The sequence below is a fragment of the Eptesicus fuscus genome, chromosome 4 (assembly GCF_027574615.1).
Source record: "Eptesicus fuscus isolate TK198812 chromosome 4, DD_ASM_mEF_20220401, whole genome shotgun sequence".
Lineage (NCBI taxonomy): Eukaryota > Metazoa > Chordata > Mammalia > Chiroptera > Vespertilionidae > Eptesicus > Eptesicus fuscus.
In genome coordinates, this window is record NC_072476.1 from 11,777,309 (window position 1) to 11,790,598 (window position 13,290).

Sequence of the window (13,290 nt, forward strand, 5' to 3'; positions counted from 1 at the left end):
TCCCGTGGGTGCTGGGGGAACGTGGCAGCAAGACTGGGGAGAGGGAGCCCCCAGTATGTGAGAGACATTGAGAGAGGGAGAAGCAGCGGTGACCCTAGGGGCCGGGCCTCTGCGCTCTGCCTGGGCCTGCTGACTTAAAGGAATTTGTGGTTTTGCTTTTTTTTTTTTTTTTTTTTCCAAAAAGAGCTCCAGCTCCACACATGTTTTCACTTAATACCAGAGCCCCGCCCCCGCCAGGACATGTTCTCTAAATAATTGCAATAAAACAAACCTTTCTCTACAAACCATTTCCTCCCCACCCCTTCCTTCTTGGCAGCAGCCATGCCGGTGGGAGTCCCAGGAACTTCCTGGGGCAGAGGTAGTGGGCAGGCTATTTGAGGGGGCTTCAGGTGAGGCTGGGAGGCCAGATGTGGCTATAGAAGCTTCCCCTCAGCCTTGTCTTTGCCTTCTCTGGTGTGGGGGTTCCCCTATTTCCCCACCATACCAGGGGTCTGGGACGCAGGGTCTGGGCTCTCGGAGGGGCCTGAGGATGGAGGCCTCCTGCCCTCTGGACAGGCCCCTTGCTCCTCTGCCACGGCCCCCAGGCTTGAGGAGTGTGGCTGTGTGAGAGCCTACCCCAGGAGTGACTCCAGGCTTTGGGCTTGGCCCCTGCCTGGCGCCCTCCTCCAATAGACCCCACAGACTCTGCCCTGAAACCCACTGACATCGCTGTCTGCCCTGTAAGCCATAGCGCATCTGCGCCTTTGGAATAAACAGGCCTTCCTCACACCCTTGGCTGCCTCTGTGCTTCCTCAGGGGATGGGGGAATGGTGGTCCACGCAGCAAGGTAGCAGCCTAGCAGCCCCATCCCCAAATCTCAGCTGCTGGAAACAGGTCTCATTCTTTCTTTGTTTGTTTTTAATCCTTACCCGAGGATATTTTTTTCCATTGACATCTAGAGTAGAAGGGAGGGAGGAGGGAGAGAGACATCCATTGGTTGCCTCCTGCACAGGCCCCTACTGGGCTGGGGAACCTGCAACTGAGGTACATGGCCTCGACTGGGAATCAAACCCACAACCCATTGGTCTGCGGGCCGCCGTTCTAACCACTGAGCAACCAGCCGGGGCAACAGGTCTCATTTTAAACCTCCCCTCCCTGAATCCATCCACCTGGTAGCCAAGTCCCAACTCTTCTCAGCTCCTGCTTCCCTCTCCCCCCTGAGGCCCTTGCTCACCTCCTCTGCCTGGTGAGGCCCAGCTGCCTTGCCAACACCTCCTCTGTGAAGCTTTCTGGGCCCCTGGCACCCCCTGCCTTCATCTAGCCCCCCAGCAGGTACAAAGGTCAGGCCTCATGCCCCGTGGCATCCAGCCTGGGCTTCCTGGTGCTCTCTGGAGGCCAGGTGGCTCTGTAAGCACTGGGGGTAGGGCCTCCCGGCAGCGGCAGGCTCTCAGGGTGCACAAGTTCAGGAGAGGGGTGTTTCTGGGCCCTCAGCCAGCTGCTGAGGGAGGGAGGAAGCCCAGGCCTCCAGCGTCACCAGCAGGCTCCTCAACAGCTGGCTCCAGCTGGCTCCCATGATCCATCTCTTCAAGTCTGAGCTTCTGCACCCACCCCCCACGTACACAGCCCAGATTGTCACGTCCACATGTTGGCCTCCCAAGGGTAGAAGTCAGACAGATCCCAACTGTTGCAAAACCCCAAACTTTATTATGAACAGGCTGCAGCTCCCCAACAAAGTCGCAGAATAGACACGGTCTTCAGAGTCCCACGCAGCTGGGCACAGGGCCTTCAGAGTCCCTGTGCAGATGGGCACAGGGCCTGGTTGAGGCAGGTCTGGCATCGAGGGCGGACAGGCAGACAGATCTGCTGGCCGAAGCCCACCAACAGTCCATTAATCTCACTCCACAGGTCCCTGTGGGGTGGGAGAGGGTTAATGCAGAGCGAGAGAGGGAAGGAGGGAAGGCGGAAGGGGAGTCCATCCTGCCCCGTTGCAGCACCTGGGCAGCCAGTCCTCCAGGGCTGCACGCGTCTCCTCCGGGGACTTGGTCACCTTCTTGGTCCACCTGAGTCGGTTGGCAATTCTGTGCACATGTGTGTCCACTGCTGCTTGGAGACAGGGTGGGGTGAATGTGGGGCAGGTCCAGACACCCCGTTCTTGCCCATGGTCCCACCCATTAGCCCAGGTTGGTGAGTCGCCCTGGCTTCCCACACAGAGCTCTGAGGGTCCCTAACTGCACAGTACTAGCCAGATGTGAGAGTGGGTCCCCAGGCCACCACTACTGCTGGGCAGGGGCTGTAGCCAGGAACCAGAGGACTTGGGCCCTCATTTGGGGTGCAGGGAGCAGTGCCTCTTGGCCCAGCCACTGGCTGTGGGTGCCAGCATGAGACTATTGCCTGCAGAGCCAGCACTTGTAAGGAACAGAGTGGGCAGCCCAGCCAGGCCAGCTCCGGCTGTTGTCACCTGGGCTGCAGCCCCTGCTCCCCTTTACAGCCACCCCAGAGCCCAGCCTGGGCACCCAATCACCCAGGCCTCCTTGCCCAGCTATCTGCAATCCCTCTCCTCCTGTCAAGGAGAAGCCAGTCCCTGCATCAGCTTTCTCTCCTGCTGCGAACAAGCCCAGGGGGAGGGTTACACCCTCGGATCCTCCTGCCTCAGTTTCCTCTTCCATAACATGGAGGTCACTGTGCTCCCGCGGCCCAACCGAGGGTCACACCACACTGCGTGAGGCTCCTGTGGGCTGGTCCAGGAGGGCAGCTGTGTCCCCTGCTTTGTGGCCAAAGCTCAGAGAGGCCAAGTGCCTTGCCCAAGGTCACCCAGGTGGGGAGGCAGAGCTGGGATCGGCTTTCTCATGAGGCAGCTTCTCCTGGGGAAGCCCCTGGGAGGCAAAGCCTGCTCTCCCCAGCGTTTCCCTATGGGTGACCAGAAAGGGTGACATTCTGACACTCCTGTTAGGGCGGTGGGCAGGGGGCCTTCACCCACAGACCTGCCAGACCACTCCCGGGAAAGAGCAGCTGAGGACAGCTGCCCAGATAAGCTCAAGTATTTGCTGAGAGGCTGGCATCTTCAGGAGCCCTAGGGGAGGCTCTGCCCTGGCCCCCTCCTTGGCCCAGTTCTGGCTCTCTGGGGCTGCCATCCCTAGCTGCCTTTCTACTCATGGGCAGTGCTGGAAGAGGGCCCCCACCCAGGGGGCAGGCTGCACAGGCTGTGGAAGCCGAGGGAATTCCCACCCCTTCCCAGCCCCGCCTTCTGGAGTCCCAGAGAGGCCCTGTGGTTGGGGCGTACAGAGAGGTTACGAGTCAAGCCTTGGTTTCTGGGCTGGCTGGGCCGGCTGGGCCTGCTGCTGGGGTCTCAGAAGCCCCAACTCTCTGGGCAAAGACCTTAGGAAGCAGCCGCTGCACCCTGACCCAGATCCTGTCTCCACCCAGAGATCCTCCGATGCCAGGCTGCTAGGCCTGGACCCAGCAAAGGGATTCCAGGAAGAGGCTCCCCCACTCCCAGTTCTCCTCCCCATCCCCCTAGCCCCGTGGTTGGCAAACTGCGGCTCGAGAGCCACATGCAGCTCTTTGGCCCCTTGAGTGTGGCTCTTCCACAAAATACCATGGCCTGGGCGAGTCTATTTTGAAGAAGTGGCGTTAGAAGAAGTTTAAGTTTAAAAAATTTGGCTCTCAAAAGAAATTTCAATCGTTGTACTGTTGATATTTGGCTCTGTTGGCTGATGAGTTTGCCGACCACTGCCCTAGCCCATTCCTCCTCTCCCTGGGTTCCCCTGTCTTCACAACATCACCCTCATCTGCCCACACTCATTCCAGAGCCTCCTGCTCTGGCCCTCTCCCCCACCTCATGGCTTTGCAGATGCTGTTCTTCTGCCTGGAACATTGTTCCTCCTCTTGGCCCCGCCTTACCCTTCAGCTCTTGGATGAGTTATCACTTCCACAGACCCCGAGTCCATCCCCGGAGCCCAGCACAAAGTAGGTGCTCAGCAAATGGATTAGTGCTCATCTCCAGCGGGACAGGCCTAGCTCAGTGCTGGCAATATCTTTCTGACCCTTTGGGCTGAGTTGTGGATGAGGAGACCTGAACTGGGGTTACAGGTCAGAGGGTATGGGGAATCCTGACAGCAGTCAGCAAGCTCAGAGCTGGCCCCACCCTCCTCATGGGCACATGCCACTCACCAATGCCTGACACGGTACCCCAGGCCACAGCCATGGCCAAGTGCGCCATTTTGGGCCCAACGCCTGGCAGTGCCACCAGCTCTGCCACCGAGGCTGGGATGTCCCCACCATAGTTCTGCTGCAGGATGGCACTGGTCTGCTTGATGTACTTCACCTTGCTCTGAAAAATGGGGAGGGGGGTCAAGTGCTGGAGGTGGGAGTAGAGTCCAACCTGGGAGGACAAGGCCCGAGGAAGGACCACAGGTGCCCAAAGCTACCCAGGACACACTCAGAGGCACCTGTTTGCTCCTGTCCCCCTAGGAGGTAGGAATGAACTAAGGAAACAGGCAGCCTGAGGGAGGCCCAATTCATGCCTGGACCCCTGCCTTCCACCTGTTTGGGCCAATGGCATATGTTAGGGGTCCAGCTTGGGCTCCCCCCTGCCCCATCATTACCCCCCGAGGCCAGGCAGGCTAAGCAGGCCCAGCCATGCCAGGAGCTGGGTTTAGCAGCACCTGGACCTTCAGGAAGGAAGGCTGGAGTCTGGGGTTCCCTGTCAGCCAACAGGCCAGCTGGGCGGTTCCCATCCTGTGCCTGAGCAGACAGGGCTATTTAAAACCCATCTGACACACTGCAACCCACACCAGTGCCTAGGGAAGTACCACACCCGCCTGCCACCTTCAATAGGTCTGCCTCCTGGCCACCCTGTGCTGTGGCCTCTCGGGACTTGGGAGGGGAGGGTGTGACACACCCCAAGGAAGCTCGGAGTAAACAAAGGGAAAGGTGGATGGGCAGCCTCAGTGAGAAAGGGAAGGGCCAGGCAGCTGGGTGGGGAGGTGGAGGAAGGAAGGGGTGGGCTGCAAACAGGAAAGGCCAAGGAGTTCTGAGGCCTGGACTTGAGGCCCCACTGCCTGGCCCCCTGTGGACTGCTCAGAGGGGTGGGGGACTCTAGTGAGAACTCATATCCAGGCCCGTGGCCAGAAATGTCCAACCCAGCCTCCTGCCACCCCCACAGCTGCCCTCAGCGACCCGATGTCTTTTCCAGGCCAGTGGCAACGCTGGCCCTAGTTGCCACAGGCTGGGCTCACCCTCCAGAAGCCCACGGGGTAGATGAGTGTGCCCAGGGTGCTGTCATCTGTCTTCAGGATGTTATCCACCGTTAGGCCCTGGGCCCGCAGCCGCTGCATGGCACCCGCTGTCACCTGGTCTTTGGTCTGGCTGGAGAGCATCAGTGACAGCAGCACCTGGTACCTCTGCACCTGCTCACAGTGACAGGACCAGAAAGATGGTCGGTCCTGGGTGCTCACTGTGGGCCAGGCTCTAGCCAAGTCCTTTACCCACGTGGGAACAGACCGGACGTCAGCTTCCTACCCACCTTGGCCAATGGGGGGAGGTGTGTGGGATCTGGTCTGGGCCTGCTTTTCATCTATAACATGGGGACAATAATAGCACCTGCTTCTCAGAATCACTGTGAAGCTTGAATGAATTTTCACTACACTTAGACTTGTACCTGGCACAAGGTCAGTGCAGCAACCATTGGCTGTTATTGTTATCTCTATGTGAATGATGCTACTACCCATTTTACAGACAAGCGAACTGAGGCCCAAGTCACCCAGTGGAAGAACTGGGATTAGATTCACGTTGATCAAAGGACCAGGCTCTGGGCTAAAGAAGTGCAAAAAACTCTTTCTCTATCAGCAAATTTACTGAATGCCCCTGATGATCCAGCACAGTGCTGGCAAGAAGGCAGAGCACGAGGCCTCATGCCACAGGGACCCCTGATGTGTTGATTGGCTGCCCGGTGAGTGCTCTGGGTGCCAGGTGTACATGCTCTCAGGGTGGTGTCAGCTAAGAGCTGCCAGGTGTCAGGCCTGAAAGGAATCAAGCATCTTGTTCAGAAGAGGGTCACCAGGCAGATGGGGCCCCTCCCTACCTTTGGGGGAACAGTGGGGTCATAGCAGTGCTCAGCCCCCAGCTGGTCCACAGGTGCGTCCTTCTCACTCCTCATGGTGCGGATGTTTGCCAGCTGCTGCTGCCAGTCTGGAGGCTCCCAGCTTGGCACCTTGATCCCCTCTCCTTTCTCACCATCTGAGGCTTCATAGGCCACTTTCAGGCTTCGTGCCTTCCGCTGACGCTTCACAGGGTGGTGGCTTTTCCTTCCTTCTGCAAAAAAAGTCACTCAGTCCCTTCAGTGGGGGACATAGGTAAGGATAAGGTGCTCTCTCATCTCTCATCATTCATCTTTCGACAAGCATCCATCATCCATCATCTACTACTGGGGAGGGGGTATGCTCTGTCTTCTGTAGCACACATCCGGGACAGGTCAGCCTTCTTTGTGACACTGCCCCCCTGACCAAGTCCAAGTTAACAGATGAGAACTCTGGTTAACAGCCTCTACCATGATGCCCCTTAATCTAGTCTCCACATTGTCAGAGAGAACTTTGTAAGATCAAAATTGGATCTTCCTGTTTAAAAATCCTCATTGGTTTTTCCTTGTGCTCATAATGAACTTAAACTCTGTCCTGCCATCATAGCTCCTGCCTATCTGGCTGGACTTGTCACCTGCCTATTCCTTCTAGCCCCAGTTCCTCCCACTATGCTTCTGGTGGGTCTCCTTTTCTGGACTACCCCTGGGGTTCTTGGGTGCCTATGGGAATCCCCTTCTGGCCAATGCTGCACACATCACTCTCTAGCAAGGAGAGAGGACTTCTGGCTAAGGGTGTCTTGGGCACCCGACTTCTCTGAGAGGTAAGCAGCTATGACAATAGGAACAATCTGCCGCACAGAGAGCTTTGGCGCAAGTGGAACATTCCAGGACAGGCTGCTGAGACCCAGAGAACGTCCTTGTTTAGGATGAGGGTCGGGGTAGTGTGAGCTCCTGGAACCCAGCCCCTGACTCCTGGGAAAAGGGCGCTAGGTGGGAACCCAGCAGCACCTAGGGCCGAGGAACTTGCTTGCTGCCGCCGGGTCTGCCGCGTTCGACGTCCGGATCCCAGCCCGCGCAGCTGGGAGCCCTCCAGGGAGGCTCGGGACTCCAGCCCTCAGTCCCTTGCAGTTTCCTCCCTCTCCCCTCCTCCCTTTCCCTGGCCGGGTCGTGGCGCTACCTGCAGCCGACTTTCCCCTTGGGAGCGGCGCGGCCTCTTCCCCACTCCCCCTCGGTCCGACCCCAGGTCCCCGGCTCCAGCTGCGGGTCACCATCCTCGTGCCCGCGGTGTTCATGTTGAACTCCTGCGGACTACACATCCCGGCGGCCCCCGCGGCACTGTCATGTGACTTGTGTCTCACCCATTCTTTTGGCCAAGGGAAGCCTAGAACTACGACTCCCAGCAAGTCGTGCGGCGGCCTTGGACGCCAACCGCTGCGGCAGTGCGCATTTCCGGCGGCAGGTCGGGGCAGGGGTGTGTGCTCCCTTCTCCGCGCTGGGACCGCGCTGGGACCGCCCGGCCCCGCGCGCCGCGGGCGCGGCTCGGGGTGAGTGCCTCGAGGTTCCCTGACCACTGATGCCCGCCCAGACCGCGGTGTGGCCCGGCCCCGAGGGGAGGCGGCCGCGCCGGGCCTACTCGGTGATGAGGTGGCGGGAGCGAACCCCGCAGTGGCCCGGGCCCGGGTCCGGGTCTAGGCCGCGCCCCCCTTAGCCTGACCCTGGAGCTCCAAGCTCTCCATGGTTTTAAGTCATGGCCAGTGAAAGGGGGTTCCTGCTTCCCGCGTCCCTCCGAGAGTCCTTCTTTACATGGAGGGGAGAGAGATGGCTAATGTCAGGGCTTCCTAGGGCCCGCGGTGCCCACCCTTCGCTCCCCGTTCCCCTTCCTCACCCCATGCATAAGGGGCTGGCGGCCTGGCGTTTCCCAGGTTTATTTCTGGCCTGGGCAGTGTGGCTGCGGTTGAGTTCTCTCCAGGGGCTGTGGGAGGAAAGGTGCCCACCAGAAAGCTAGGGTTCCGGGTGGCTGTAGGTCCGCAGGGGCAGGTGTGTGGAGTTGTTTCTGAGATCTCTGCCCGTTGCCCCCGCGCAGAGTCCCATGTTGCGTTCCTACCCACCATGGCCAAACCAACAAGCAAAGATTCAGGCTTGAAGGAGAAGTTCAAGATTCTGTTGGGACTGGGAACTTCAAGACCAAATCCCAGGTCTGCAGAGGGCAAACAGACGGAGTTTGTCATCACAGCGGAAATCCTGAGAGTGAGTGAGCTGCCTGCTGGCCTGGGAGGTGCAAGGAAGGCTGGGTTTGGTCTGTCAACAGGTTCTGTGGGAGATGAGTTGCTGGTGACAGTCTGTATGGGGCTGCTGTCCCCAGTACCAGGGGGGCTTACATGTCTTTTTTTTCTGGAGATTTAGGAAGTCAGAATCTTGACGACTTGGTTCAGCACATGAGTTAGTATTCAAATGTCAATTCAAGAAAACCTGTTTTATGATATGGGATATGAATGCCATGGTCTCCACAGGTGATTAGGGTTATGACCATGTGTAAACTAGTAATTTGTGAGTTCCTGTGAGAAGTCTTTATTTTTCGTCTTTATTTGAATCTCCCTACATTCCTGACACCGTACTTTGTCCATAAATAAATGTTGTCTTTGTACTTTTATTTTTATTTTTGAAAAACTTTTATTTATTGATTTTAGAGTAAGAGGTAGTGTGTGCGTAGAGGGGAGAGAGAAACATCAATTTGTTGTTCCATGTATTTATGCATTCATTGGTTGCTTCTTATATGTGCCCTGACTGGGGATCGAACCCACAACCTTGGCATATCTGGATGATGCTCTAACCATCTGAGCTACCCAGCCAGCACTTAGCTTTTGCACTTTTATTTTATTTATTTATTTATTTATTTTAAAATTTTTTAATTGGTTTCAGAGAGAGGAAGGGAGAGGGAGAGAGAGAGAAACATCAATGATGAGAGAGAATCATTGATCAGCTGCCTCCTGCACATCCCTACTGAGGGTCCAGCCAGCAACCTGGGCATGTGCCCTGACCAGGAATCGAACCGTGTGACCTCCTAGTTCATAGGTTGACGTTCAATCACTGAGCCACACCGACAAGGCAGCTTTTGCACTTTTAAAGTATCCCATTCAGAAACTAGAACGTCGCCCTAGCTGGTTTGGCTCAGTGGATAGAGCATCGGCCTGCGAACTGAAAGGTCCCGGGTTCGATTCCGGTCAAGGGCACATGTCCGGGTTGTGGGCTCGATCCCCAGTCGGGGACTTGCAGGAGGCAGCCGATCCATGATTCTCTCTCATCGTGGATGTTTCTGTCTCTCTCTCCCTCTTCCTTCCTCTCTGAAATCAATAAAAATATATTAAAAACAAAACAAAAACTGGAACGTATGTTCATCACCTGGTGAGTTACCCCTTGAATAACACAGATTTGAACTGCACAGGTCTACTTAAGTGCAAATTTTGTGTGTTTTTTAAAAATTGTATTAGGGTGACATTGGTCAATAAAATTATATAGGTTTCAGGTGTACATTTCTATAATACGTCATCTGTATATTGCATGTTTACCACCACAAGTCAAGCCTCCTTAAACCCAGGTTTTTAAAAAAATCCATGTGTAAGTGGACCCTCAAGTTCAAACCCAGCATTGTTCAAGGGCCAACTGTATAAACAAAATGTGATACAGCCATACAAAGGAGTATTGCATGTCAAAAAAGGAACAAAGTGCTCATACATGTTAATTACAACATGGATGAACCTTGAAAACATGCTAAATGAAAGAAACCAATCACAAAGGTTCACATAATGTGTAATTCCACGTATATGAAATATCAAGAATAGGCAAGCCCATAGAGACAAAGTAGATCAGCCTTTGTCAGGGCCTGGGTGGAGAAAGGAATGGAGAGTGACTGCTAAGGGGTATGAGGTTTCCTTTCGAAGTAATGAAAATGTTCTGTATTAGTGGAGGTGGTTACAAGCATTGCAGATATGCTAAAACATGAATTGTATGATTTAATTTTTTTTATTGCTAAAGGGTGGGGGAGAAACATTGATTTGTTGTTCCACTTATTAATGCATTCATTGGTTAGTTCTTGTATTTGTCCTGACCGGGGATCGAACCTGCAACCTTGGCATATCGGGATGAAGCTCTAACCAACTGAGCTACCCCACCAGAGCCTTAATTGTATGGTTTAAAGTGGTGAGTTTTATATGATGTGAATTTATCACAATAGAAAAAATGCAGTGATGGGAAAAAAAAAGTCTGTTTTCACTCCACTGAGATGGAGTAATGCCTAATTTCAGAAAGGTCTGCTGCAAGTCTCCAGAGTGGGAAATACGGTACAGTTCTTAGGGTGGTCTGTGCTTGGCCATTAGGAGATCAGTTGCCTGAGCACGGCCCCTTTTCTGTCTTTTATTTTTTCCAGGAACTGAGTGTTGAATGTGGCCTCAACAATCGCATTCGGGTGATAGGGCAGATCTGTGAAGTCGCAAAAACAAAAAAATTTGAAGAGGTAGGTCTGTCTCAGTTGGGTTACTTCATCTTAGTGACCGGGAAGCTTCTGGAAATGCCCTGAGCACAACCCTGAGGGACCAATCCTCTGTGGAGATGGAGAGCAAAGGGATTAAGGCTTTCCCAGCAGATTTGAGAAAGGGGTTGTGGTAGTTTCCAGAAATGTCCTTACTTGTCCTCTTTTTTTTTTTTTTAATAGGTATCACTTAAAAAATATATATATATTTTATTGATTTTTCACAGAGAGGAAGGGAGAGGGAGAGAGAGTTAGAAACATCGATGAGAGAGAAACATCGATCAGCTGCCTCCTGCACACCCCCTACTGGGCATGTGCCCGCAACCAAGGTACATGCCCTTGACCGGAATCGAACCTGGGACCCTTGAGTCCACAGGCTGATGCTCTATCCACTGAGCCAAACCGGTTAGGGCCTTACTTGCCCTCTTATTACAGATTTGGGGAAAGGAAAAATAGAGGTGTGTCCGGGAAGAGTGTGGGTTTCATAGAGAGCAGTTCAAGGCCCACTAGGCTGTCTTCGGGGAGAGGAGTGTGGTTGGTGGTACCAAGCGGCCTTACAGACACAGGCATGTTTATTCCAGCCAGCGCTTCCCAGGCTCTCCCCTGAGGTCCAGGGCTCTGAGTTGGAAGCTGCCCTAGAGCACTTCAGGGGCTCTGCTCTAGCCCTGCACGGCGTTTGTGTGAGTCGGGGGAGATGTGGACCTCACACCTCGCAGATTCAGATCTGCTAAGGGGGAGAGTGACCACTGCACCCTCAGCAGCTCTCTCTGAAACATGCAAGCTGCACATTACCGAGGGTAAATGTGAAAATAGTAATACTTTCAACATAAAGATACTTTTTTTAAAAAGTGAAAATAGGTATTTGTGTTCATAAACTTACCTTTATAGGTACAGAAAGGTGAAATGTGGTTGAGCTGCTACATGTGAATAGACAGATAGGTCTATGAGGCTGCGATAGTCTACAAACTCAGCGTCCATTTTTGTTATTGTTGTTTTGTGTCCCCCCCCCCCCCCATTGATTTTTTGAGAGAGTAGAAGGAAGGGGGAGAGATAGAAACATTGATGTGAGAGAGACACATAAGATTGGTTGCCTCCTGCACGCACCCAGACCTGGGCTGAGAATCGAGCCTGTAACTGAGGTATGTGCCCTTGACTGGGAATCGAACTCGTAGGCCGGCGCTGTAATACTGAGCCAAACCTGGCTAGGGCTCAGTGTCCGTTTTGTTGTATCAGTAGGAATATTGTGTATGGGGCAAAGGAGGTGAAGTTCAAGTATATCCTGAGTTAGTCAGAATGTTGGTCAGACAAGATCTAAAAGACATATTAGTCCCACTCCTAAAAGGAGTGAGCTCAGGAAAGGGTGAGTCGGCTGAAAACCCGGTTGAAGAGAGTCTGGGATGGTTAATGTAGAGAAGGGAAGGTGACGAGAGATACTGGTAGCTGTAGGGAACAGGAGCCAGGTCTCCCATGGGCTAGGTGGATTTAGAGGCAAATTCCAGAAACTTGTACAGAGTTTTGTGGGGTTTTTTTTGGTTTTTTTTTTATTGATTTCAGAGAGGAAGGGAAAGGGGGATCTCCTGTTTCTAATCACTGATGATTAGAAACATCAGTGATTGAGAGAGAATCATTGATTGGCTACCTCCTGCACACCCCCTACTGGGGATCGAGTCTGCAACCGGGGCATGTGGCCTAACTGGGAATCAGACTGTTACCTCCTGGTTCATAGGTCAATGCTCAACCACTGAGCCACACTGGCCAGGCTTGCACAGAGTTCTTGACAGGTCAAGCAAGGGAGCAGAGGTGGGGAAGGGAATTGGTACTGAGTGGCCCATAGCTGAGCTGGTGTGTTTACACAGAGGGAAGCCAGGGGGTGGATTTCTATGTCAGGCTACAGGCCCAGGGACCACTGTGGTGCTTCTTGTTCTGAGCCTCTTCTACTGGCTTTTCCCACCAGAGTCTGAGCAAGCTTTAAGGTGGACTCCCTGCGATCTCTGGAGGCAGCCTGGGCGGTTTCTCTGTCCTGCCTGCCCTTCTCTCCCTCCCCTAACCTGTGGACTGGTGAGGGTTTTGAAGTGGCTTGCAGCTTCCCCTTGTCAGGCTCATGGTCACTATGGGCTGTGACAGGCATACAAGATGTGGGCTTTAATGACGCAAGGTCTAAGTCAAAAGACCCTGTTGTTCTGCTCTGCCCTTTGCTCTCCAGTTGAGGGGTCCAGCACACCCTAATCTCTCTCCCCTCTTTGCTGGTGGCAGCATGCAGTGGAAGCACTCTGGAAGGCAGTTGCAGACCTGCTGCAGCCGGAACGGCCCCCAGAGGCCCGCCACGCAGTACTGGCTCTCCTGAAGGCCATCGTGCAGGGACAGGTAAGGGTGTTGGGTCTGTGCTCAGGTGGAGCTAGGATGGGTGTGGGATAATATTGGGCCACCCACTGACTGCTCCTGCTGGTCCCACTTGGATTCTTGTCTTTGGTGAAGGCACCAGGCCCAGGGCCTGTAGTTCCCAAGGTCTCTGTAGCTAGACGGCCGTAGTGGGCATCCTGGCCTTGCCTCTTGTATCTCTGGGGTGCTGGGCAAGTCTCTGGAGCTCCCTGAGCCTCCATCTCCTCACCTATGAAGATGCTCATGGCTCCTTCCTCCTCTGGAATGTTTAGGGAGTAAATGAGGCAGTTTATGCACAATGATGAGAACGGTGCCTGGCACGAGTGAGCCA

At 54.3% G+C, this 13,290-nt stretch overlaps 2 protein-coding genes across 11 annotated transcripts in view; one reads left to right on the top strand and one right to left on the bottom strand.

Annotated features, from left to right (window-relative positions):
- Positions 1-1,661: 1,661 nt before the first annotated feature.
- NTHL1 (nth like DNA glycosylase 1) lies at positions 1,662-7,377 on the bottom strand. Its single transcript, XM_008146405.3, has 6 exons — positions 7,233-7,377; positions 6,062-6,291; positions 5,217-5,387; positions 4,150-4,309; positions 1,974-2,079; positions 1,662-1,888 (listed from the first exon to the last, which is right to left on the bottom strand). The coding sequence occupies exons 1-6, from the start codon at positions 7,369-7,371 to the stop codon at positions 1,765-1,767; spliced, it is 930 nt and encodes a 309-aa protein (XP_008144627.1). The 5' UTR covers positions 7,372-7,377; the 3' UTR covers positions 1,662-1,764.
- Positions 7,378-7,503: 126 nt separating this feature from the next.
- Positions 7,504-13,290, top strand: part of TSC2 (TSC complex subunit 2) — a 36,569-nt gene continuing 30,782 nt past the window's right edge. For all 10 annotated transcript variants that reach the window (XM_054714604.1, XM_054714606.1, XM_054714605.1 and 7 more), the window contains exons 1-4: positions 7,504-7,599; positions 8,139-8,302; positions 10,479-10,565; positions 12,834-12,944. In XM_054714604.1, the coding sequence (XP_054570579.1) occupies positions 8,165-8,302; positions 10,479-10,565; positions 12,834-12,944 (336 nt within the window). In that variant the 5' untranslated portion in view covers positions 7,504-7,599; positions 8,139-8,164. The remainder of the gene's footprint in view (positions 7,600-8,138; positions 8,303-10,478; positions 10,566-12,833; positions 12,945-13,290) is intronic.

Excerpts from the sequence above, each read along its gene's own strand:
- NTHL1 (XM_008146405.3), bottom strand. The coding sequence starts at position 7,371 with ATGTGTAGTCCGCAGGAGTTCAACATGAACACCGCGGGCACGAGGATG. Across the intron at positions 5,388-6,061 it reads ACCCCACTGTTCCCCCAAAG|GTGCAGAGGTACCAGGTGCT; the intron begins GTAGGGAGGGGC and ends CACTGTGAGCAG. Across the intron at positions 4,310-5,216 it reads ACCCCGTGGGCTTCTGGAGG|AGCAAGGTGAAGTACATCAA; the intron begins GTGAGCCCAGCC and ends CCCATTTTTCAG.